The 27,120-nt window shown below is 40.6% G+C and overlaps 3 protein-coding genes across 4 annotated transcripts in view; 2 read left to right on the top strand and 1 right to left on the bottom strand.

Moving 5' to 3' along the window:
• Window positions 1-191: 191 nt before the first annotated feature.
• ppp1r14d (protein phosphatase 1 regulatory inhibitor subunit 14D) lies at window positions 192-7,174 on the bottom strand. The gene is made up of 4 exons (XM_086274456.1): window positions 6,618-7,174; window positions 1,174-1,254; window positions 768-800; window positions 192-667 (listed from the first exon to the last, which is right to left on the bottom strand). Exons 1-4 carry the CDS (start codon window positions 6,795-6,797, stop codon window positions 599-601), a joined length of 363 nt encoding a protein of 120 aa, XP_086130582.1. The 5' UTR covers window positions 6,798-7,174; the 3' UTR covers window positions 192-598.
• A 3,163-nt stretch (window positions 7,175-10,337) lies between these two features.
• Window positions 10,338-20,515, top strand: spint1a (serine peptidase inhibitor, Kunitz type 1 a). Of its 2 annotated transcripts, none has more exons than XM_086274858.1 (10): window positions 10,338-11,555; window positions 12,022-12,179; window positions 12,324-12,465; window positions 14,852-15,019; window positions 16,221-16,262; window positions 16,734-16,862; window positions 16,975-17,025; window positions 17,146-17,316; window positions 18,750-18,812; window positions 19,004-20,515. In XM_086274858.1, the coding sequence occupies exons 1-10, from the start codon at window positions 11,147-11,149 to the stop codon at window positions 19,186-19,188; spliced, it is 1,518 nt and encodes a 505-aa protein (XP_086130984.1). In that variant the 5' UTR covers window positions 10,338-11,146; the 3' UTR covers window positions 19,189-20,515. The 2 variants fall into 2 exon arrangements, with proteins under 2 accessions (XP_086130984.1, XP_086130983.1); XM_086274857.1 differs by having other exon boundaries at window positions 10,340-11,555; window positions 16,731-16,862; window positions 19,004-20,512.
• Window positions 20,516-25,284: 4,769 nt separating this feature from the next.
• LOC147307461 (pleckstrin homology domain-containing family G member 3-like) overlaps window positions 25,285-27,120 on the top strand; it is a 30,431-nt gene continuing 28,595 nt past the window's right edge. The window contains exon 1 of the mRNA XM_086273890.1: window positions 25,285-25,491. The gene's annotated coding sequence lies outside the window, so the exon portion shown is untranslated. The remainder of the gene's footprint in view (window positions 25,492-27,120) is intronic.

Raw genomic sequence — 27,120 nt, 5'->3', positions numbered from 1 at the left:
TGTAGACTGTAGGGCAAAATCATTATCTGTGTTTCTGAGCAGTTATGAGCTCAGGGTAGTTTAACTGGTACTGTAAACCAATTAGTGTAATGTACACGCCACTATTTATTTGAATGAGTGGAAATGATAATACCTGATGAAGCATATTGATGTATCACTTTGTTAAAAATCAGATGTGAGCATTGTCTTGAAAATGTTGAAATGTTTTTATTTTCTTTTTTTACATTTTGACAACACTGTTATCTGAACAAAAATATTTATGTACATAAATAAGCAACTAAAAATGTACAGTCATACACAAGAAACAGTCCGTCTGAGTAATAGTCAGTACAGCTTGTATCACGTGTACGTTATTGGTATGGTATTGGGAAACAAAATGTTGAAGCAGTCTATAAATGAATTTGAAATAACATTAAAAAAAAATCAATTCAAAGCCCCACAGCTCTGGTGTTACATTGATGATGACCCAGCAGGAGGAGGCAGGGGGCAGGAATATAGTCCCTCTGATCCACACCTACAGGCATCCAAATGGTTAATGCGTGGGGGGACGGGAAGATGAGCGGCTCCACATTGTCTCCATTCTTAATTTGACCTACAATTATTTCTTCAGTGGACCTGACATTTTACGTAGACCCTTTATCCTGTAGAGCAGCCCGTTGATAAAATCCTGTGGAGAAGATGGGGAAATTTTATTTAATTTTTTATGTAACTTTAAAACAATAAGTAGACTTATTATTTCAGTCCTCTTTTCTAAGTTTTTGTCTCACCTCTTTTGGCTTCCCGCATTCTTGCAACAACTCCTAGTGAACAAACAGAAAGAGGTATACACTTCTCCATTGTTTTTTCTTTGAATACATTGCACAACAGGATTTCATTACGAGTCAGTTTCTTCTTAAGGACAACCAAATACAAATATGTACATTAGTGCTGACAGCGAGGGGCTTCACTGCCGTGCTGCCCTCACATGGGGCGATCCGGAGATTTGCCGCGTTAATGCTGTTATGGCGCTAACGTCATTTTAACGAGATTAACGCTGACAGCACTAATATACATATGTAATTTAGGGGAACTAGTTGCAGATACACTCAACAATAATAAATGACTGACAAGTCATTAACAAGCAATTGGGATGTTTAATCAGATCAGTATTTAGGCTATTCTACAGAATCCTACCTCCAGCCGGGTTCTTTGCCCCTCATCCGACAGCTCCAGGAGCTCGTCTATGTCGATTTCTAACTCTGGGATCTCTTCTTCCTGTGAGAGTGGAGAGGAATAAAAGTTAAAGACCATATTCATTGAGACTTGTGTTTCTGCATGCCTCACAAACTCCTACAAATTGGATTGTATAATGTGGGCTTCTTGGCTTTTTATCCCTCCTCATCTTTCCAGCCAACTAAGCGTAGTCATTCAGACAGAAGACTAAGGCTTACGTTTTCAGTTCAATTCCATTTTAGTTATATAGCACCAAATAACAACGAAAATCGCATCAAGGCACTTTAGAGAGAAAACCAATCAGATATTCCAACCCGACGAGCAAGCACTTGGTGACAGTGGGAAAGAAAAACTCCCTTTTTACAGGAAGAAACCTCTGGCAGAACCAGGCTCAGGGATGGGCAGCCATCTGACGACTGGTTGGGGGTGAGGGGAGGAACATGGGACAAATTTATTAGTTATGTTGGTGTGGGTTTACTGTAGAGGATAAAAAATTGATTGACTTGATGGGAAAAGCTGCAGTGGGCTGATGGATGAAGACAGAAAGGCTGTATGAGGATTCAGGATTCAGATTTTATGGATGGTTCAGCCAGCTGGCATTCCCAGCTCCGCCACTTTTTTTTACATATTAATCTCTGATGCACGTCACATGTTTTTAATACTGCACACCTGGAAAACAAAAAACAACACAAACCCACGAGCGCTCCCAACTGCAATGTAACGACCTATAGATTGCATCATTTTTAAAGATTAGCAGCAATTATATGTGAAGACTGTAAAACATAGCACTCTCCACTCTCAAGGCCAAATATAGCAAAGCAATCACTTCATGTAACAAGCTCTGAACACCTTTCAGGGAGAATGAGGAGTGCTCACTGGAGGAACTCGAAGATATCTGGAGTCAGCAGGTGCATGCTCATATTTGACGAGTGTGGTCTCTTTTTTTTATTAGGAGGAATATTTTCTGGTTTGGGAGCTTTCATGACATGAAAGGACGGGGCTCACACAGCTTTCTAGATGTGGAGAGAGAGCTAATCAATGCGGAAGTGCTGAGTGGCAGAATAGATGGGCCCCCGTGCCTGCCTCTAATTGATACACACTGCCAATTTGGACCCTGTGTAATTCTGCTGATGTCTGCAGGATAAATGCAGTGCCGAAGGTTTTTTTATTATTATTATTATATCTAAGCTGTGCATTTATGGACTTTGCTTTACCAACTGTACTGCGGTTGGTCTTTTTGTACTTGACCTGGTTCAAAAGTGCTGATAGTGTAATCCTGAAAAACTTCAACAAAGCATCTTAATGACTAAAAGAAAAAAAAGCAGTGAATACGTTTATTATTATACTTGTATTTATTAAAATGGATTGGGGTTTGGGGTTTTGTAGAATTGTGTTCAGTATGCATTCCAAACAGTGCTAAGATTACCTATGACATGACTGAAGAGGTTTAATTTTCACCATTTGGAGCCATTCAGTGGCTCTACTATAATTGTATGAGAATAGAAATGTGTATAAGTATACTTCATGTCCAGTGAAAAGGAAACCTCTCTAATGTACTTATACTGCTCTTAAACTTCCTCAGTCTGCCTCTGAAAGTGAGGCAATGCAGAGCACTGCTGAATATCAATGAGCGACGGCTTCCTCTTGCTGGGAGGAACACATGCGTTTATCACGAAGACTCACAATCTGATCCTCATTCTAACTTCCCAGTATTTCTCGCCGGGATTTACCTTCATTGTGAGAGGGAAAGGGCCTTTTAATGAGGCCTCTGGGTGGAAACCATCTCAGCAGCACTTTTTGAAGTTAAAAAGCAATATACTAAAGCTAAAACCAATGTTGGCACTAATGCTGAAATTCATGAATATCAAAGTGGCTCTCAGAGGACTGAAGCTTCAGATGGTAGTAGTGCAAATATGTTGCGAAGATAAGACGACTTCCACCGGAATTTTACAATTTTTACATTTCACCATTATCGGGAGTTGACCTAAAACTCTCTCAACAAGCACTCCTGAGCTGCAGTGATGGGAAACTGTCCACATATAGAACAGTAGCTACTATGTGCAGAGTGTTTGCCATTAGCTTTGCCTTAGGATGTGATATTCTCACTGCTTAAATCAAGAGAGGGTGTCTGAGCCAAGAAAATTGTTGTGTAATATGTTGACATTTGATATCCCAAGGGAATAATGACTTTGGTGACCTTTGACCTGTTAACTGAGCAATCAATATCACTCCTTGACATTTATTAAGTACCAGACAGGAAATTCAAGCTATGTCTGATTTTTTATTCAGCTTCAATTTGGATATTTACTGATATTAAGAAGAGCATTACCACTTTTGCATAGCTCTAATAATCAGCTGGTGAATAATAAGCAAACTAAACTTTGCTTATTGCTGTGACCACTGAACACTTAGATTTGATGATGCTGTATTATTCTTTGCTAAGCAGCAGCAGGGATTAGACAGGAAGGGTTTGCTATTTTCACTAACACTTCACTATTGTGGGCATGAGCAGCTAACAACACGACAGCTTTTTCTTTTTTTTCTTTTTTTATTATTATAACAGGTTTAGTTGAACTTCCTGTAATTTCATAACACAGTCAGTAACACGGTTCACTAGCCTTTCCTTATAACAAGATATTAACATTAACATCAAACGCTCATCATGGTGTTTGTTATTACACAGGAAGCCATGCCCAGGAAAACGTGTCTTGTTTCGAGAAGATGCCGGCACATGTTAACTTATCATCCCCTTCCCTTTTCCTGCCAGAAGCACGAGCTGTCCACATCTCAAAATATTCATTAACTTCAGCAAGTGAGTCACGGCAGAGTTGCAAGAGAAAAAAGGGAGCCTTATCCTGTTGTCTAATTACATACAAATCTGAGCAATTTTTTAAACAAGAATCAGCTGAACTTCATAGGATTCATCCCAGTCTGCATAAAGTCTCGAACAAATTACTGTCTCTCAGTGGAAATTTCTGCAGTTTGCACATTTAAAAAAACAAGTTTTCACTAAAGAAGACTGACACTCAGTGGGGAAAATAGAAGTGTCTGTCTAAATCGAAGCATGCAGACTGAGAGGTTGCGTTGCCTATTTTAGAATTCTTTACTTAGTATATAGTTTGTATAGTATAGTTTGAAAGGTGTGAACTCTGCAAACGGAAGCCGCCACACCAGACTGAGGCAGTGCTTTCTATGAATTAGAGATGTGTCTAAATAATTCAGGCGGTGACACAGGGGACTGACGGTAAATGCTTCCACGCGGAAGACTCAGAGAACCAACAAAGGAACCTTCCCCTGAGCCCATGCAAAATTCATTACACTGGCCTGTGCACGTGGACAAGAGCAAATAATCCCACATGAGGACCTGATGCAAATATTCAGGCTATCCAAAGTGGAAAGTTGAGCCTTAATTTCCATATGTAAAGAATGTAGGTTTGTCTTAAGGAAATTGTAAAGACAAGGTACTTGAAGTCAGTGGTAGCAGGTATTATTGTAAACCCATCAAAGAAATGCATTGTGTTATTGCTCTGTTGTCAGTTATACCGAGAATCCGTCCATCCTGCGGCAGGTCGAACATCTGCTATCTGTGCTGTACATGTGCTGCACAATTACACTTATGTTAGATCACGTTAGAACCAGAACGAAAAAGCAGAAGTACTAAAATAATTGTATGTTTCTGGGACAAGATCAAAAGAGTAGACAGAGACAAGACTTTGGATCTGTTTTTGTCTACGTGTCCCAGTTTCAATTAATGTGATTTATTCTGCCCTCAGCATCGCAAGCATATTAACATATATTACCAAGAGGCTCACAAAACAAGTATCCTGAGGAGGAAAACACTTAAGTACCCTGAGTTGTGACTCAAATGGTTTAACTTTAAGGCAGCCAGGCTTAACCCTGGTTTAGATAAAGACGTTATCTAATCATGTTCAGATTTTCTCCACAGAACTTCCCTGTCCGCAGGCAGCCATAGATCTGCCCACCTGCTCGTGCTCTGCAGTGTTTCTATATTCAATTCAATTACAATTCAATTTTTTTTATGTAGCACCAAATCACAACAGCAGTCACTTTAAGGGGCTTTATATTGTAAGGTAAAGGTAACGACCACCTTTGAGCTAATGAGGAAGAAATCTCCAGCAAAACCAGACTCAGAAAGACACAGCCAGGACAGGACAAAATGTGTATAAACACAAATAAAGAGTGAAGAAGAAACACTCACAGTGTAACTAACAGAGGATTCAGGGTCATCAGATTCAGCCCTAACTATTATGCATTGCTTTATGCAACATGAAAAGGGTTTATTGATCATGTAAAGGGATGCCAGGCAGAGAGGTGGCTCTAGACCATCTTAAAGTGAGGAGAGCCTCCGTGTGGTTTGAGAGAAACGAGAAACACTTTGTCTCTGAGTTCTCCGGCACGAAACTGAGGCTGCGTTGTCATCTGATCCACGTCGTCACTGGAAAGCTCGCCCTCCTTTAACAGGCACCCTTAATTCCAACGTGCCACACCGCCTCGTGTAGGCGACGAGACATCTGTTGCCATGGTTTCCCCTTAGTGAACGCCAAGCAAATCAATATGGAGCCTATGACATAATTGGATTGCATCCCACCGTGCAGGAGGGAAGATATGAAGGATGTTGTTGTTGGTAGAGTCCTCGCTGTATTAAAACGAAGCCGTCTTCAGAGCATGGAATAAATTCGCTATGGAAGTAATAGTAATGCTTTTCCATGATGTAACTCTTTAACCATCACATGTCCTGTGGTAATACAGACTGCATATCTTTTGTTTTTTCCAATGCCTGCTGCATGTTAATTTCTATATCGAAACCATCATCGTTAATCATTTCCTTATATGTGAGCAATCAAACTATGTACTGTATTTTCGATTACATAGTTACTGAGTGACTGGGTGAATCTGTCACAAGACACGCAGACCTTGGATTGTGACATAATTGTTTTGGTGCACTGACTCACTGTTACTGTTGCTTGCCTCACTGTACAACTTTGTTATGTGCAAGGACATCATCTAAACGCCTCGTATCTTAATGTAGCCACATGGCGACCACGTATGCTTAAAGAGACCGAGGTGTGTAATTGTGGTCGTGCTTACTAGTCACGTCCCCTCTCTGCAAAATCATTCGATCTCTTAGTGCAGAAGACCACACAGCTGGCACCTCAGTCATTTTGATGACATGCGAGGGTTTCTGTACCAGAAAGAACAGCCGTGAAACACAGCTACTTTCCTACCACCCACTCCCCTATGAGGTTCTTGTCGTTTCTATTACAAGCACCCTTTTTGAGCGGCTCGGTGCCTCTCCCCTTACTTGCTCCCCTCTCCTCCTCTTTGGCCACCCCCGGCACAGCGTGCTTCTGAGTGAGTGTCTGTGTGAGCCAGCCCCGTCCTACCTCACAGTCAAACAGCAGGTGCAGCTGCCCGTCGATCCACTCCTCGATATCCAGCCTCTTCTGCAGGTCCTTGCGGTTGTATTTGACTGTCAGCTTGCCAAGTTTGCGGTGCGCCGGCTCCTCTGCTTTGTCTGTTGCCTGGAACATCACCCTGGACTGGGTGCTAGGGTCTGATGCCATGGCTGCCACGGCCTCAGGAGATCCGTGGAAACGCACCGAGCTGGAACACAGACAGACCTACAGGCACGCTGGACTTGCAGGCTCTGAATCCCCAGCTCTGTCTCTGCTTTTCTTTTAGTGATACGCTGCTCCCACACGTATCTCCTGTGTTTCCTGTTATCTTTGTGGAGTGCTCGTGCTCTCCCTTCTCCTTAGCACTGCCTCTGGTTCCCTGCTTGTCCTCACCCCCGACCCCCCTTCTCTCTCTCTCTCTCTCTCTGTCCCTCTCTAAAGCTCACTGTCTTGCTCTCCTTCTCTCCTCCTCTTGCAACACCCACTGGCTGCACTATCAGTAGAATGGTAATGAGATATGGCTCCGAGCTTGCCTCTGCATGTGTGTATGTGCACACACTTTACAGGGTGTGTGTTTGCGTTTTGCTCTCTTTGTCTGTCTTATATCAGGAAGGGGTGGGTGGGGAAAGGTGGTTGGGGGGAGGCAGTGGGCATAGGTCAATTACAGCAATAAAAAGAGGAGAATGGGTGAAAGGGCAACTGCCTTCAATCAAGTTAGGATAATAACTCTGGGTGAAAATATCCCAGCATATCCTTTTGCACTTTTGATCTTTCCCTTCTGATCATTGCACGTCTTGCCAATCCTGTCATTACTGGCACACCACTCGTGTTCTTTTTTATTGTTTCCCCCCTCAGTAAAAGTACCTTAAGTATTTATAAGTTGACAGACTCAAATGGGTTTGCCATCCTTGATGCTTCTTAAGTTCACAAACACTTCTAACTATAGCTGGGTCCCCCCCAACCTGACAGGTGATCCAGGGTTCCTCTAGTATGGTAGCTGCTTAGTCCTTTATAATGGGTATTATCAGGTGTGCGTTTAATAAGCCTTGAAGTCCAATTGGCATCCTCAGTTACGCACAGGTAAATAATGGATGACGCAGCGGCAGCAGCAGTGTTTATGACTCTTTAGAAGTCAAACGACAAAAGTCTGAAAGCATCAGTGTTTCCAAAGTCAAACAGCAGCACTCCACCCCACAGGTCAAAAAAATTCATAGTAGTGGACACCTATGCCAGATTATTACAGCTGAGACAAGAGAGGCAACAGGCTGCAGAGTTTCCACAGATCGTATTACGATATGAATAATGGGGTTCAGCTTTTTTGGCTTTTGGCAGGGACTATCCATCAGGCATGCCTGCAAGTGTTCACCCACTGATGCACCGTCTGTTACAAACACTGAATTATTGAGTGCCTCGAGCAGCTCACCTTTCCAAGCAAACAAATTCATCCATCCCATCTTATGGCTACTTGGTTCTGCTCTATTGGGTTGTCTAAAAAAAAGGCTAGGCCTTCTCACCTCAGGCCTATCAGGGTGACTCATTGTAGGTGACAGAAAAAGAAAGCAGGGCCAATAAATATGGTCTGCATTTGTATAGCACTTTTCTAGTCCATAGGACCCCAAAGCGCTTTACACTACATTCAGTCATCCACCCATTCACACACACATTCACACACTGGCGATAGCAAGCTACATTGTAGCCACAGCTGCCCTGGGGCGCACTGACAGAGGCGAGGCTGCCGGACACAGGCGCCACCGGGCCCTCTGACCACCACCAGTAGGCAAACATGGGGTCAGTATCTTGCCCAAGGACATTTGGCATGCAGCCAGGGTGCAGCCTGGGATTAAACCACCGACCTTCTGATTAGTGGCTGACCTGCTCTGCCACCTGAGCTACAGCCACCCAAATAAGCTTGACCTCAGCTCGTGTGACCCGTAGGGCTGAAGATGGGTCCTTTTAGGCAGCAGAGTTCACAGATAACCCCACTAACTTTGTTTTCTACAAGATAGTAATTTTCTGAGTGTTTTTGTCTTTCAACATTTCTAAACCAAATTATTTACATTGCATAATTTGATTATCAACTTCCTGTTGCTCCACACCTGGTTCATGCATTGCTTCCTGACTGGTCACATATTTTAATGAGTCACCAGCCTGAATCAGCTCAGTATTACTATGACAAAGAGAACTGGGGCTGCTGTGAATTTAAAAGATGGGTCCTTTTGTTTTGTTTTTTCATATTAGGGCTAGACGCATGTTTTGGTTTGTTTGTTTATTTTTTTACAGTAATTTTAGAAATAAACAATAAACTGCTCACCCAAGCCAGCTTGTTCAGCATTTGGTGGGGCCATACTGCCATCTTCTGGATTAAAGCTCATGAACATTTTAGGTCCGTGACAGTATAAAAAAAATAGGGTAAGTAATTAGACACTGAAAGAGGAGCTTCACAGCCACAGAGACTGTTCAGCTTTTTCCATTTTGGAAGAATTCCTAATTTGCATCTATGGTAAAGACATCAGTTTCAAAAAAAAAAAAAAGGCTTGGAAATTGTGGTCAGCAGCTCACGTTTGATGTGCATTAGTGCAATATGTGAGGAGAAACAGAAGAGCAATCCTCCCCCTAGGTTGTCAGCAAAAACCTTTCAGTGACATTTACATAAAGGGAGATATTGTGTTGCAGTGCACAAACCCTATTACAATGATAAATGCACGTCTGTGGTACAAAAGCCACAGGCACTAGTCTAGAGATGCAGTGGGAAACGATATTAACCGATGAATCATTCCTCTCCATATTCTCACAACTGAGTGATTCATGTGTGGTGTAGGTAGGGCATGCTATCATCGTGTTATTTTGCGGGGAGAGGTGTTACTTGTCTCCTCAGAGTGCATGGTCACTTCACTTTACAAAGTTCTCCCGATCACTTAAATCATGCGATTAAACGTTTCTATCCTGATGGCAGTGGTTTCTTCAGAGGTGGCAGTTCCCCCCATCAGGCAGAGGAGGTCACTAAATGGTTTTCATGAGTGTGAAAATGACACTCAAATGCTGTGACAGCTGCTATGCTCACCAGATCTCAACACAACGAGGTCTCCACAACTTTTCATAACTATCAAGAAAAAAAAATTAGGGTGATCTATCTATCTATATATATATCTATAGATATACACACATATATATATATAGATATAAAACAACAAACAGAAGAAGACGGCCGTAGTGATCGATGTAGCGGTTCCGAATGACAGCAATATCAGGAAGAAGGAACACGAGAAGCTGGAGAAATACCAAGGGCTCAGAGAAGAGCTGGAGAGGATGTGGAGGGTGAAGGTAACGGTGGTCCCCGTGGTAATCGGAGCACTAGGTGCGGTGACTCCCAAGCTAGGCGAGTGGCTCCAGCAGATCCCGGGAACAACATCGGAGATCTCTGTCCAGAAGAGCGCAGTCCTGGGAACAGCTAAGATACTGCGCAGGACCCTCAAGCTCCCAGGCCTCTGGTAGAGGACCCGAGCTTGAAGGATAAACCGCCCGCAGGGGCGTGCTGGGTGTTTTTATAGATAGATAGATAGATAGATAGATAGATAGATAGATAGATAGATAGATAGATAGATAGATAGATAGATAGATAGATAGATAGATAGATAGATAGATAGATAGATAGATAGATAGATAGCGTTAATCCCCTCAATGCAGATCGAGAGACTTCAGTGCGCATGCACGTTAAAACTGGTGGCACGCAGAGTTCTCAAGATCTTATTGTTGGTTTTCGCTTTACATTTCTGATTACTATGAAAGAAGATTTAATAGTATTTTTTCTATATTCATTCATTTTAATATGTGTATTTTCTCTTGTTGCCAACGACTGGTTTATCTGACGGATTTTTAGATTTATCTCATTTACTAATTCATTTTTAAAAATAAAACAGCCGTTTGTATAGCGTTAAAATAAATACGTGTGTTTTGTTTAGTTGTTTTATTGCTGACTGATATTATTTTATTAGATATTATCTACTAATGGAACTTGAAATCAACCCTAAAGGTTGAGGACTGAATGATTGACTGGAGTGTCGCCCGGGTGTTTACAGTGCTGCTTTACACTCACACGCTCGGTCCTCTGTCCCTGTTTTGTTAGGAGAGAGAAGGGAGTGGCGCGGCTCAAGAGTGGAATTTCACTTCCTGTATCTCAGGTGAGTCACCTGGGCTATGTCGTTGACTCCGTGGTTTTTGCCGACATCAAACAGGTTAATCTCTTCTGAGTTTCAGTCTCGTAAAGCGTCAGATCAGTGTGGTAGCACTCAGATACGTCTTGTGGAATATCAGGAAGTTGTTAGTTTAATCAGAGTCGACTGCCGAGGAGGAGAAGTGTTGTTTAGCTTTGAGGCCTAAACTGGTCTCTCTTTTTAGGTTGTTTTTTGTTATAAGTTTTCCCAACTGTGGCTGTTTTTATATTTAAATATTGAACCGATTTCACTTTCACTTCTGGATTTTATTTGCGTCAATTTGCCATCGTGGGACTCTTTAAAATAATGTATTCATTAATTAAAGGACGATCGGGTGCGTGTGCGCTGCTGCTCTTGTTACTTGTTGTAACCACCGCTGGTCAGCAGGTTGGTGAGGAATGCTTGGCCCAATTCGAGAAAGGTCGGGATGACTTTGTGCTCGATGCCGACGGATCTGTGAAAGACGGAGCGACGTTTATTTCGTCGCCGAAACTGTATCGACACAAGGACTGCGTGCAAGCCTGCTGCAAAGATTCCAGGTGCAATGTCGCCTTCATGGAGGAGGGAGAGGAGGGAGGCACGATCAGCTCCTGCTTTCTCTTTGATTGCCTGTACAAACAGAAATACGTTTGCCACTTTGTTGGGAAGAAAGGATACGACAGTTATATCCACAAGAACATTTTTAGCAGGTACCATGTTAATCACCCCGACCCAGGTAAGGCCAAAACTCACAAAAGAATATTTGTCATAGTGTTGTTAGTTATGCCTTTGTGAATATCTGACATGCATACGGACTATAACTGTGGGAACATCCAGTAGTGACATTTCTTTTTTCTAAGGAACCCAACTTCACAACAGACATTATGAGGGTGTCCTGTTTAAATGCTTAAAGGTCATGAATTTGCCAAATTTGTTAGCACACTCCGATAATTAAATCCACTAGTTTTGATTCACCCTTTTTTTGTTTTGTTTAATGATAACAAGCATATCTTGTTCTTCATATCTATGGCAGTAATCTTCAGTTTTGCGTGTTCCTACATGCCTGGAAGGGTTAGCATGTTCATCTCTCTTCAGCTTGTTTAGTTGCTTGTACTGTTTTTGTTTTGTTGCTTATTTCTTTTACATTTTCTGTTAAAACTGGTCAAAATGTGATTCCCACCAATCTCACGGTTTCGCTCTAGATACTGATGACCGTCGTCCAGTGGCCGATGGAGGTCCGGGCCAGGTGATCCAGCCTCATGAAAGCCTGGTACTGAATGGTATGAAAAGCAGAGATGACAAAGGGATTGTGTCCTACAAGTGGAAAATGCTCACCGAATATCTATATGCTGTCTATGAGGTGAGGAGAGTGACAAACCTGAGTTTACCACCATTATTTTAAGACGATGGCATTTATTTATAGGAATATCTGCTATAACTGTATTGATTCCACCTGCTGTTTCACTAAAAAAAACGTGAGACACTGTCTTTATATGCCCTACAGGACATCCAATTTAAAGACCAAATGGTTGTTTCCAACCTGACATCTGGGAAATACAGGTTCCAGCTGACTGTTACGGATACTATCGGCCAGTCGGATTCAACCGAAGTTAAGGTCCTCGTCCTCACTCCTGAGCAGTCTGAGCGTGAGTATCTAGTCTGAAAAAAGATGCTGTTTGAACCTTCAGCATGATTTGAACATACTGGGATTTAAATTATGTGGTGGCTGTGGCTCACGAGGTGGAGCAAGGAATCTACTATTTGAAGGATTGGTGGTTCTATCCCTGACTTCTCCAGTCTGTATGCCAAAGTATCCTCTGGCACGATCACAGTTGGAATGTTAGATAGAAGGGTTAGGTGTAGAACAAAGGTGCTTATTTCTGTTATTGAGGCTGCTGTATAAAGCACTTTGAATGCTGAAGCAGAAAAGTGATATCTAAGAGTCAGTCCATGTATCTGTTTTTAAGTTTTAAATGGAGAGAGAACCTTACCCTGTAGATCAGAGTCTTCATGACATAAATACCGCGCTGCCAGTCCGAAGCTGGAAATTACATCTCAGCTTGGAGTTGGCCGATATGTTTCATTACTTGATAGACTGGCAGGAGCTATGGTTCAGTTTCAGTTGTAATGAGTCATGTTTTCCTCCGTATCGTATTTGTTGACATTTTCTTTAATGGGGTCAAGACGTCCTAATTCAGATATTTCCCAAAAAAAAAAAATTTTGTAAATATATGGATTATTTATTTTAATTAATTAATTTTCTGTTGCATCACCCTGACCCTGGAATATTAAACATTTCCAAGCAGCTTGTTTTCAGTTGCTCCTTGAAGTCCTTCCATGTTGGCAGACATGTCACAACATGCTAGAATCATTCCTGTGGACAGAGTGACATGACAACATGAACACAGAGGGATAAAAGCTTGTGTTTTAAAGGGATTACACCCAATTCTAAGACTCTGGGGAAGGAGGGCTGGTAGCAGGAAAATGAACTTTGGAGCACAAGCGACTGGTTTAATATTCTCCTTTTGTGTGAGGGGAAGTAATATCCAGGTCGCTTCTGTTGTAAAATACCACAGTAAGGCGACATGACGCTCTCTGGAGAAAACGGAAGTGAGCAGTCTCAATCGGTGTGGTTTTTACTGTTCCCCGATACCATCACTCCTCCCCCAACTCAGAAGAACCTGTCAGTCTGGTTTCTGCTTAGGCGGCACAAACAAAAAGTCAGTGTCCGTAAATGTTAGTGTCCGTACTAATTAAGTCATTTAAAATCTGTTGTTTTTAAAAAATACGTGTGCGCTATAGGGGGTTGTCTTTTGCTTAGTTCTGCATCTGCTGGTTGATTATATAGTGAAGGACAGGAAAAGATTTCTAACCATGCAGTTGGTTCAGTCACCCATTAACAGGTTTAGTGCTGAATAATGTTCAGGAATGCTTTCTGTGGAATATGTGTGATTGTTGCTGAGACTTGCCTTTGTGTCAGTGCCGCGACTCTTGCATGACAATTCTTGCCATTCATGAATGAAGAAATAATACGAGAACTTACCAATTAAAGTACAGCTTATACTTCCAAATGCTACGTTTCCTTTTCCAGTGTAAAAAGAATCTATGATCTTTTGTGTCATTAACCACATTCGCATGATCTGTAGCTCTTTTGTTCTCCACTTCTTTTTTCTGCTCCCTCTTTCTGTCTGGACGGCAGTTTCATAAGTAATTATCTGTCTGCTCTCAAGACAACAAGGAAGCACACGTCAAAGAAAATCTCATCAAATAAAGTATCGCGTATGAGACAGGACAGCTGTCTCATACGATTGATCAGATTGGATTATGGACTTAAAGCAAGTGTCATATTGTTAATTTGCTTCAGAAAGTCATCTGATTAACATTTAAAGCATTGACTAATAGTGAATCATTTTATATTTGTTAATGGGGATCTGTTTTATGATTTCTTTTCAGCTACTTTTCAAGTTGGACTCTTTTAGAGTCATTTTGATGAATTAAATTCCCATATTATCCTTATTTATCTTAACACAGGGCCTTGGCGCAGTATCTTGATTCATCCACTGTTTGACTTATCAGCACGAGTGCTTGGTCTTAAAGGGAAAGGTGCTAATTGCCCTTTAAGCCAACTTTCTTTAATTGGCTGCCCCTGACACAGATAATATTTGAACAGCAGGTGTGTGAGGTTTCTGTCCTCATACCCAGAGCCGAGTGATAAAACATACATGAGGGAAGAGTGAGCGTTTAGAACAACCTGAATCCTTTTGCCTCACAGGGGTTTCTTGCACACACGCTGAGCTCATAGCTTGAAACTCTGGCCGTGTTTAATAGGATCTTAGCAGCATTTATATTACTGAAAATAAGAAAAAGCACAATTTGTTTCCTCTTAAAGTCACAAAGAAATGGCCTTTTGATAAGCTGTTGACAGGTTTCATATTTTCAAGTGAACACATACAGGCTGTGAAGTTACTAGTGAAATTTAATGTGTGGTGGAGTAAGTTAGCTGTGATTCCTTTTTATTTTGTGTCCCATCAGACCACTGTATGGCTCCGAAGAAGGCTGGACCGTGTCGTGGCTCTTTCCCTCGGTGGCATTACAATGGCGCCGAAGAAAAGTGTGAGGAGTTCTTATTTGGGGGCTGTAGGGAGAATCTCAACAACTATCTCACTGAGGGCGAGTGCGTTAAGGCCTGCCACGGTTCAGGTACCTGTGATCAATGCTTTTATTCTTCTGTTTGTTGTTTTTCATTTAAATGACTGACAGATCATTAATATGTGTGTGTGTCAATTCACTGAAGGGGTTTACATTACAGATTATAAGAGGATATATATATCTAGAGAACAAACTGTAACTGCTTGCCCTGGTATACATCTTTTACATTTTCAAGCCCTGTTTTAGAGCATTCCCTTCAATTTAAAACAAGTGTTTTTGCCACTAAGTGTCAGGTTCAGGTCTAAGCTTTCGTTTGAGTAGTTACATCAGCACAGACAGAACTGTGTCAGAGATCCAGCCCTTTGAGCACACAGAGCCCAGAGCTGCGAGACTTTGGCTTTGTTTCATTCTCCAAATAGCTCCTGCTGTGAGAGGTAATCACGTGAGCCTGCAAGTGAAGATGAACTATTATTATTATTTTTTAAATAAAGGAAAAATCAAGTAGAGACTTCAAAGCCAATATCAAGGCTTGTTCCAAAAAATGCCGGTGAACACGATTCTAATGGATAAGTGCAAAGTCCTTTGTATGGTAAAGAAAATGTACACTTATCTCTGCACAACAAATCAAGACTGCTCTCCAGAGTAGGTGTAAATGTCTCCTCAGGTGCATTAACAGAAAACATAGAAGTAGTAGTAATACAATACAAAATATATTAATTGATTATTTAAAAACATTTGAAAAATTGAAAACATCCCCCCAGGTGTTATACTGTCTGATCGCCCAAGGGACAAAATACCTCCTCAGCCTCTCTGCTGAGTGATTCTGAGATAGCAGACTATTGCTGAAAGTTGTCGTCTTTCTGCCTGAAGAGGTGAAATGTCACCGTCAGGACACGTCAGTGACCTGATCTAAAAGCTCGGTGTAATTCTCCAAGATTCTCAGATACAGTTGTTTCGGTCTGGATTTAAATCTACTCAAATTTAAGATGGGAATTAACTGTACCGGTACTTTTGTTTCAATTCCACTGTAATAATTGTTTTTAAGATTTTACTTCTTTTTTTATGGCTTCACTGATAGTTTGTAATTAAAAGAAAGGAACATTTCTTCTCCTTAAGATTATCAAACCCCTTTTTATTTGAGGAAAATCTCAATACTAACGACTTTCTGTAGCTTACTCCCTGGTAAAAAAAAAAAAAAAATAACAAATCATTTTCATTTAATCATAATCTCCTTTTGTTTTATTTCTTTCAGTAAAAGGATCTGGTAGAGGTTTACCAATTCATAAAAATCAAGGTAGGTAAATGATGGTCGCGGAACAAAAGACTAGAAGCCTCATGTGCACAACTGGAAATGCATGTCTACTTTTTCTACTCTGTATGTTTTTCTTGGTCACCTCAGTGTTGCTCTCACAGTCTCTGATGCCAAGCTGAATGGTTCCTAATGAGGGACTGGCTAACATGTAAAAGTGATTTATTTACTTTTACAAATGTATTTGTACTGACACATAGTTTCATATTTACACAATTACGAAACACCATCAGAATTCCCTTGAAGCTGTGTTTCTGGCCATTTGACAAAAACCTGTTCTCACAACCAAAACTATGTAAATTTATGGCCTGACTGCTAAGTTCACCACAACTCTAGGTGATAGTTGTCTGATGGTTCATTAGCTATTGGATATAATTAGTTATCTAGGGCAAATATCTATCTAGGCCATAGAGCAGTACAAATGACACTTTCCCTTATGTTTGTGTGTCACAGCAGAAAAATGTGGTGCTCCGTGTAATGCGACACAATTCACCTGTGCTAATGGTTGCTGTTTGGATCCTGCACTCGAGTGTGACTCAACACCACAGTGTACCGACGGCTCTGATGAGCAGAACTGCGACGAGTGTGAGCAATAACTAATGGGCTTGTGGGATGACAAATGGGGCTTTGATAGCACTCTGATAAAATGTTTCTTGAAAGTCATGCTAACTGGTGTTGTCTCCTGTGTGGTCGTCAGTGAAAGACAACTTTGAGATTCTGCGGCAGATTCCAGTCAATGAAAAAAAAGGTGATTGGAGCTTCTAAGCCATTCTCTAGAGTTTATTTGTTATATAATTAGCTATTTCTAAATGTAGCACAGGCTGGTATTATCTATGTAACCTTAGTGGTGGTTTATTGAAATTCACAGCACACTGCACAGAAACTCCTGACCCAGGAGACTGCAGGGACAGTATGACTAAGTGGTACTACCAACCCATCGAACGGAAGTGTTTGCGCTTCAACTACGGTGGCTGCGGAGGAAATGATAACAAGTTTGAGAATGAGGAGGCCTGTCAAGACTATTGTCGTGGTGTCACAGGTAGGGTTTTATTTTTATATATTTATAGTACACATAATCCCAGACTTCATATATGATAGTACAATTTCCTATTCATGCCATTTTTATGCTACATGAGTTTAAATGGTTCTTTGTTTTCCTCGGGTTTAGTTTGGGCGCCTTTGTTAGAGGTGACATTTCATACCTGTTCTGATGGAGCAGTTCACAGCTCTCACAATGAACTGTAAACAAGGTGAACTGTAAATGAATTATTTTCCAGTAGGTTTAACTTCTTTATCAAATAAATTCTACCACGAACCCACAAAAGATAGAAGCCAGCTCCACAGTGGACCTCGCGTTATCTTTTATCTCACCGTTGAGCCTTTGTGGACCATAAAAAGCCCTGATAAACTTCCTGTATATTATTGCCCAGCTGCTGCCAACAACTAGCTAGTGATCATTTGGTGAGGAAAAAGGCCAACTAAATATTGTTTCAGGTGAAAACAACTAAATGCCAACTCTGCTACATGATTGTTGGGTCTGTAAATATGGAACTGTTTGTATAATGACAAACTGGCGTTACCATATGGTCCAAAAAATGTTTATGCATTTATTGCTGGAGGTGATGATAACCGATACTGAAACCTTGGGCCATGCATTATTGCACATAATTTGAATACGGCTGAATGAGACTCATGAACCGTATGAATTATAGCCGAGTCGCACGGTGACACACAAATATTAGCTCGTTGCCAGATTAGTAAAAAGATGCTAACATACAGAGAAGCAGTAAAATGTAATTCATTCTGTCTTTACTGTCAAAGTGTTTGGCCAAAGGAAATCTGCAAGTTAATATTAAGTTATTTCCATCATTGCTTCATGCTAAAGAGTAACAGGTTGCTTGGTTTTACTGTTTAGATCAGTGGTGTCAAGCATATGGTCCGGGGGCCAAAATTGGCCCTGTAACGACACCCCTGAGGTTTTTTTGTTTGTTTGTTTGTTTTTACAGCGATTTCACAGTAAAATAAAAATGACATTTTATGTGAACAAGTTTACAGAAAACTATATATTTTTTAATTACAAGACAATCAGGGCAATAAAATATCAGAACTTTACCTGTAATTTCACATAGTTTCGCTGGTCAGGTCTAGCCCACTGAGATCAAAGTGGGCTGTATGTGGCCCACGATTGAAAATGACTGACATCCCTGGTTTAAATGAATGAATTATTGATTGAAATTGATAGTTATTTGTTAGTGTTTATGTGGCATTTGGGGTATTATAAATAGGTTTGGATCTATATGCTCCACACTTCAGAACTCCTTTACTAACTTGTGTTACAATTTCAAGAGTTTACCAACAATTTCCAACTTCAGCAGTGGTTTTACACCTGCTCTTTCCTCTAAAAGATTGTTTTTAATATTAAAGGAACTTTTTTTTATTTTTTTTAATGACATACTGCTTTTTGTTTTTCAGAAAATGATGTATATTTAAGAGAAAGACAAGAGAGCGAAACCAGTGAGAGTGACAGCCAAACAGGTATATTACCCTTTATTTTTATCTATGCCTGTACCAAAGGAAAATAATTTCTTGCCCGTTGAGGTTTAAATACCCATCCTACCACTTTTACATCAAGAGCATTACTCTTCACCCTCTTTTCAAGCTCAGATCTTATATGACCAAAAATGTAATGCTGTAATTGTAATGCTTATTTTAATTCATTTTAACAGCCATTTTAGCGTTAGCTATCGTGTTGGGTGTGGCTATTGTCATCGTTCTAGCCATCCTGGTGTACCACTTCCTAAAGGGAAGGAAGTCCCAGCACCGTCGTCTGCCTGCCAGTAATGCAACGTACACCACGATGGAGCCGAGCAGAGACGCTCTGGTCTACAATAGCACCACCAAACCCATCTGATCGATGAGAAAAGAAAGGCTGGTGTTTGGTTGAGGTTGCGAGTTGGAGATGTATGTTTTTAAAGGTAATGTACAGCCAAGGATGTCTTGGACGTCATCAGTGATGAAATGTGAGGTTTCATTTGATTTTTTTTTTTTTTTTTTTTTGAGTTGTTGGATAGCAGTTTGTGCAGGCTGATAGGAAAGTACTTTTAATTCTTTGAAAGTAGATTTCCACAGGACATGATCAATTTTAACCATACCCACCCCCCCAAAAAAGGTTCTCTACATGTTCATCGTTGCATTAAATTATGTTATAGCTCCGTGTGGACAGTTAAATTATTAAAGTCTACATTCTTATCAGGCCCAAACTGGCCTCTTTCTACAAAGTAATGTTCTTGATTTTGTTTTGTTTTTTTACAACTGAAATCTGGGAAATTTGGCGGTTATGTAATGTCAGTGATGTTTTAACGCCACTGACATTACATAACTGCCACTGCGGTTGCTTTAATGCCGCCTTCTTTACTCTGTCCAATTTTCTTTGTATTGTGTTTTACAAACTATTGTTACATACTCCCATGGATTTCATATGAATAGTTAATGCTATAAATATTCTTAGAATTTCAGAAGGTAACGCTTTACCCTGAAGTTTCTGGGTTGATCATTTTTAAATATTTGTTTTTAGAACAAGCATCATATATTATCAATTCCTTATTCACGCTTTAATAAATACACTTGCAGTTAATTATTCAGCATAAAATGTACATATTTGCTGGATCGTGATGTTCTTCCTTAATAAAAATATTAACTCACTTTTATTTGAGAAATCTTTGTCATGCAAAACACATCGGCTGTCTCGCTTGAACACGTTTCAGTTTTCATTTAGTCAGCTCTTGCAACACTGTCTTGTGTAATGTGCCGCACGCTTTGATTTGGGGGTTTTTTGTTAGTGAAATTAGTATTTCAGACTTCTGATGCTGCTGCCTGTCTGTGCATGTGCAGCTGGGATGATTAATAAATTTGATTTTTGATTTTTTTTTTTAATATACTTTATGATTGGATCTTTTATTGGTTTTTATAGATTTACCATGTTGCTTATCTGGGCTCTGCGTGTGTATCTTCAGGTATGTGTTTGTAGTAATACACACTAGCTTTCTAAGACACCCTTGGAGAGCATGACACACTTCCTGGTGACTGTGTGTGGAGTTATTTGTTAAATAAGTTTTTGTCTCACCTTCAGGTGGTTAAAAGTCACAGGTAATACAGTTTATAAACCTTATAAAAGTACCTGAGTTGTTGAAATCTGTACAGTAATATCACAATGTAGCCTAGACTGTAGACATTTTGAAGAGCATTAAATATGCTTTTGCTGTTTTGGGTTTAGGTGCAAATGTATTTTTGTTGTGTTTGGTTACTTGTCTGGTCTATACTTTGCACGACTTGGCTCACATTAGCAATGATTGAGGCTGAAATGAGTCAAACCACTTCGGCTAATGTCTGTTTAAGCAGTTTCAGAAAATGAACCACATCCTGTCAACTTCACTGGCATGATGCAACACTTTCTCCACACTTTAACAACATAAAGTGTGATATAATGGCACATCGGGAAACTAATGACATGGGTTCAACATTTTACCAACGTCATTCCAAAATGGATTCTATTCATTTTTCACCTCTTCAATGCACAACACACCAAAATGGAAAGAAAAAAATGCTAGAAATTCTTGCTAATTTATTAAAAATAATAAACCAAAAATAAAACATGTAAATGAGTATTCACAGCACACAGATACGCTTGTAAAGTTCTGGATAGGAAGTCATATTAATGATTATTGTCATTTATTTACAAGATATAAAATTTTATAAGTCCTGATAACCTAATTTTGTGTTCAGATATAGGGTTAGCACATAAGGCTATGCAAAGTGGAGGTGGTTTAGCTTTCTGCTGACCTCTGCTGGCTTCTAGGTGATCTGCTAGTTGAAAGAAGAAGTGCTGAAACCTGTGAGGTGAGAGCAATGAGATCTAAGTGATCATGTCAGTTTATTTCAAATAAAATGTTAAAATCTCTTACACCGGCAAATTTGTATTATACTGTTTTTAAACAACGCATCATAGGCAATTTATATACTGACTAGGGTGACCAGTTGTCTGTCTTTATGAAGGACTGCAGAGCATTTTTATAAAAATAAGGCTTTTATTGCCCAACAGGGAAACTTGTAACTCACCATAAAGTCACAGGCTCTGCAAATTTCTGTGAATAGGATCAAAACCATCACAAAGCAAATTAAGTGAGAATATTATTTTCAGTTTTGCACAGTACGGTACGTTGCTGTGCAAAGGTTTTGAACCACCCCTCATTTTGTGATATTTCCCTAGAGAAATGGGAAATGGATGCAGCAATTTGTTGAAATATCCATACATGGAACTATAGTAAGTAACTAAGGGAAAAACAGAGTTTGTACAATTCTAACACGTTTGAAAGTGAATATTTGGTATGCCCAACTGTATTATTCAACACAGCGTGAACTGCAACACCACTGGCTGAAATGGAGACTGGGTCAACTGAAGTGCTGGATGCATCTCTCAGGCACCATCAGTAGCACAGGAACAGAGCAGGAGGGAGCGAGAAAGAGAGCCAGGGGCAACAACAAGCGACAACATCGTCACATTACAGGGAGTGCAGAATTATTAGGCAAATGAGTATTTTGTCCACATCATCCTCTTCATGCATGTTGTCTCACTCCAAGCTGTATAGGCTCGAAAGCCTACTACCAATTAAGCATATTAGGTGATGTGCATCTCTGTAATGAGAAGGGGTGTGGTCTAATGACATCAACACCCTATATCAGGTGTGCATAATTATTAGGCAACGTCCTTTCCTTTGGCAAAATGGGTCAAAAGAAGGACTTGACAGGCTCAGAAAAGTCAAAAATAGTGAGATATCTTGCAGAGGGATGCAGCAGTCTCAAAATTGCAAAGCTTCTGAAGCGTGATCATCGAACAATCGAGCGTTTCATTCAAAATAGTCAACAGGGTCGCAAGAAGCGTGTGGAAAAACCAAGGCGCAAAATAACTGCCCATGAACTGAGAAAAGTCAAGCGTGCAGCTGCCAAGATGCCACTTGCCACCAGTTTGGCCATATTTCAGAGCTGCAACATCACTGGAGTGCCCAAAAGCACAAGGTGTGCAATACTCAGAGACATGGCCAAGGTAAGAAAGGCTGAAAGACGACCACCACTGAACAAGACACACAAGCTGAAACGTCAAGACTGGGCCAAGAAATATCTCAAGACTGGTTTTTCTAAGGTTTTATGGACTGATGAAATGAGAGTGAGTCTTGATGGGCCAGATGGATGGGCCCGTGGCTGGATTGGTAAAGGGCAGAGAGCTCCAGTCCCACTCAGACGCCAGCAAGGTGGAGGTGGAGTACTGGTTTGGGCTGGTATCATCAAAGATGAGCTTGTGGGGCCTTTTCGGGTTGAGGATGGAGTCAAGCTCAACTCCCAGTCCTACTGCCAGTTTCTGGAAGACACCTTCTTCAAGCAGTGGTACAGGAAGAAGTCTGCATCCTTCAAGAAAAACATGATTTTCATGCAGGACAATGCTCCATCACACGCGTCCAAGTACTCCACAGCGTGGCTGCAAGAAAGGGTATAAAAGAAGAAAAACTAATGACATGGCCTCCTTGTTCACCTGATCTGGTCCCCATTGAGAACCTGTGGTCCATCATCAAATGTGAGATTTACAAGGAGGGAAAACAGTACACCTCTCTGAACAGTGTCTGGGAGGCTGTGGTTGCTGCTGCACGCAATGTTGATGGTGAACAGATCAAAACACTGACAGAATCCATGGATGGCAGGCTTTTGAGTGTCCTTGCAAAGAAAGGTGGCTATATTGGTCGCTGATTTGTTTTTGTTTTGTTTTTGAATGTCAGAAATGTATATTTGTGAATGTGGAGATGTTATATTGGTTTCACTGGTAAAAATAAATCATTGAAATGGGTATATATTTGTTTTTTGTTAAGTTGCCTAATAATTATGCACAGTAATAGTCACCTGCACACACAGATATCCCCCTAAAATAGCTCAAACTACAAACAAACTAAAAACTACTTCCAAAAACATTCAGCTTTGATATTAATGAGTTTTTTGGGTTCATTGAGAACATGGTTGTTGTTCAATAATAACATTATTCCTCAAAAATACAACTTGCCTAATAATTCTGCACTCCCTGTAGAAAGGTATAGCAAAGAAAATGAGTAACACCAAGAAAAGAAGCAAAATCTGGAACCATTTCCACCATCTCTTTTTAGTGAGCTGAGCCAAAAGAGCCGGTTTTCTAGAAAGAGCCAGAATCCCATCACTAGTGCTGTGTACGTTGCTGGATGCATCCAAAGAAAAACGTTGAAAGCCCATCAGAAAGCTTTAAAAAATAAGTGAAAGTCTGACTTCTTGGAACAAAATATAAAGAAAGGACTAATTTATGTGCCTGTCATTTGGCTAAAAATGTTTAAAATTCTACCATCTTTGGATGCATCCTTAATGAAACATGCTATAATTACCTGCTCTGTCTGAAATACTGAAATCACTTATTTGCAAGACTATTAACATGCCATTAAACGAGATAATTAAAACAATCTTCATCTTCCTTTTATAATCCTTGTATATGTGTGTGTGTGTGTGTGTGTGTGTGTGTGTGTGTGTGTGTGTGTGTGTGTGTGTGTGTGTGTGTGAGAGAGAGAGAGAGAGAGTGAGTGAATGGTAAATGACAAATGACACACATTCAGTTTTCACTGCCCCATAGGTAGCTTGTAGTTATCTGGTCACTGTTAGAAGCCGATGCAATGATTTATAACAAGCTCCCAGCAGATGGCGATATTGGCCTTTCTAATTTTTAACTTTAAAATCACCAATTCAACCAATTTCAGCCACGTTTTGTAGATGGGTGGGAGTATGTCAAGTTCATTAAGTTAATTAAGGTGTGTGGGACAGTAAAAGCTGACTTTTCCCATCGTGTTGACTCCTTCTGTAAAGTGGAAAGCATGCTGTCTCCAGCCTTCTGCGGTGATGGTGACATTATTTTCAGGAGGACAGGAGAGAGGGGGTCGCGCAAAGCAATAGCGCACATAAATTAGCACCCACCAATACACTCACTGACACCATCTTTTGTGAAGTCCCCATTTCAGATGACCTGACCCTCGTAAAAGTTATTGGCGGGGGTGTCTTTCTCAAGCTTTTGCTTTGCATACATATTCCGTGGGTGGGAGTAAAGATGATTTTATATATTTATTTGTTTATTTATTGTTAAAGGACCCAACATTTTGTTTACAGAAACATATATACTATGTAGTCCAGATGTCTTTATGTGGGAACACATCTGACACCCACCAAGCATTACAGCATGTCAAAAACAGGCGTTCCTGTGCTGCGTTCGTGTCCTCCTCGTAAATATTAAGTTTTCTGGGTATGTACACTTCATGCGCTCCTTGTTTCAGGGGCACCACCGTCGGGGGGCCCACTGGTGGTGGTGGTGGGTGTGTGTGGGTGGGGGTTGTCTGCCAAGACTGTCCTATGTTGATAATAATTTTAATAATTATAATTATTTTCAGTGATATCAACTTTAACTTTAATATTAGGAAATTAACTAGGCATATAATTATTTTTCTTTCATTCTTGTTTGCCATATTTTTCAAGTAACGGATATTTGACAACAGCATAATAAAACTGGAAATTCTGTGTTTGGTGTGCCGTCGCAATATTTTTAGTCACCTCCACATAACCACCGCAATGAAAATATTCTGGAGGCACGCCTGTCTTGTTTGTTGTTGAATACTCGAGAGACGGACTTATATATAAGCAATTTTTTCACTTTGAGCTATTGTGCTACGTCTGTTTTGATTGTTGTTAGTGAGTTACAATTGTGAATTAAAACAACGAAGTAAACTACACCCCATAAAAACAGCAGTTATTCTGCGACATACACTGCTAATCCTGTTTAAAGGTAAAATAGCAGGGGGTGTAATGCAATCAGCATCCTAAGCCATGCTGACTTACAATTAGTGGGGTGGCATGGACCCATAAGCGCCATTTCCGATAGACATTGAAAGCGCCATCAGTTTGCAGTTCTTCAAAGATGCAGCCGTTTAGTTCTCGGACGCAGTACGAGCTGATAACCTGCAGTTGGGATGTGTGTGTCTGAGCTGCATGTACCATGTGAAGAGAGTAAACTAACGGATTAACCTGATATTTTCAGCCAGAAACCACAGAAGAAAAAGGGGTTTACTGAGGATTGTAGTCGCTGGAAGGAGAGAAGTTGGCGAATTGGGTACGTGGGCTACTTTTGATAACTTCACCAAATCTTAGCTAACTTAACGTTAGCTTTGGAAAGACACACTGCGCGGTTTATTTTATTGTTCGGTGGTTGCAGAGGGTAAAATAATAAAGTAATTGTCTTTGTGAAGCACGTCTCGAGCTGACAAATATTCAGTTTCAGTAAAGACAAATGACCGAAACCGCCAGAGCGTTACAAAACATCTGCATGCCAATCTGTTCTCCGTGTATATTATGACAGAGATGAGCTGTGGAGTTGGTTACTCATAACGCGTTTCTTATCAAGAACCTCTTCGTCTTTAACTTTACATGAATTGCAGTTTCTGTTTAATATAATTTCACAGGACCTGAGGTGGGCACGAGTTTCAGTCAGATAAGTTCTGTTTGTCTTTGACGCAAAACCCTCTCCGTTCAATGAACTTTGGTCAGCTGCTGCAGTCTGTATTTTTTTTCTCATTACAGACATTTTCCACTTTACCACGCTTATCCTGTGAGAAAAACTAGTCCTCCCTCTGCAGCTGAATCACTTGCCGTTTCCTCTTTCCTCGCATCCAATTTCCACCCCTACAGAGCGCATACTTGGCCCCAACCATCCTAATTGTTTCTTCTAATGAGCGCCCCAGAGAGACACAGGGAAGTTTTAAATGGTAGTTTAATGACTCGTCCCCACCAGCTGCTGAAGAATAAGAATGGGGCAAAAATCAATCAATTACCGCTGAAAAGTTCAATCTTCTGCCTCTTTGACCTCACTTGACCTTTCAGACAATAACGAAGCAACTTTATTCCACTTAAATGTTGCCTCAGTGCGATGAATGCAATGATCGGGGACCATTCTTAATTTCGTTGTTCTCATGACAATGACAATAAAGTTTCTGATTCTGATTCTGAACAGCACTCCCCCTTTAAGGTGGTCCAGACAGGAAACTGCCCAAGTGTGTCTTGGATCTGAGCTGGCCTCTAAATCCTTCTACCAGAGTCTTGGTATGCTGCAGCTGTGATAAAATTACCAGAGCTGCAGATCCAAGGCTGGATTCATCTATATAGAGGCCTTATTCTTTCTTTTGAGAGTCTCAGAAATCCCCATCTTTATTATTTAGCCATTCGTTGCTCATTTGATGCTGTTCTTAGCATTTTTTATATTGTCCTGAATTGCCTTAGCTCCTTTTTTCCCTCTAAATTTCAGCTTAGATTAGACTGCAAGAATTAAAAGTTGTCTTTAAACAGAGACAGCATTGTGTTTACTAGAAAGGGGAGACTTGAGTGCCACAAGAGATTTGGTATTCTAGACACCCAAGGGAGGTTGTCGTTGCAGTACTGACAAGCCTTCAAGAAGGCCCAATGAACCATTTGGCTTGCAAAAGAAGTGTAATGTACCTTTAAACGTGCACACTGCAGTTCTATTTGAAGACTTGTCTAATTTTACTCCTCAGTCCGGTCCTCTCCCTTCCAAACACTGCAGGACATTATGGAGGACTGCCTTCCCTCTGGTTGTCTACCGTTTATAATTTTACAGAACTTGAAGTCTTCACTTGTCATTTGCACATTAAGCTGGCCGTTTCCAGCCTCGCAGGCCAGGTATGCATTCTACAGTTATAGGTCTCAGGTGGGGAAGTGAAAATCGCTC

The sequence above is a fragment of the Aulonocara sp. 'chitande type north' Nkhata Bay genome, linkage group LG19 (genome assembly GCF_057382095.1).
Source record: "Aulonocara sp. 'chitande type north' Nkhata Bay isolate Kocher_YH1m ecotype deep benthic linkage group LG19, A_spYH_male_GT1.1, whole genome shotgun sequence".
NCBI lineage: Eukaryota > Metazoa > Chordata > Actinopteri > Cichliformes > Cichlidae > Aulonocara > Aulonocara sp. 'chitande type north' Nkhata Bay.
Note: the sequence above shows the minus strand (reverse complement) of the source record. Positions and strands in the feature narration are given on the sequence as shown.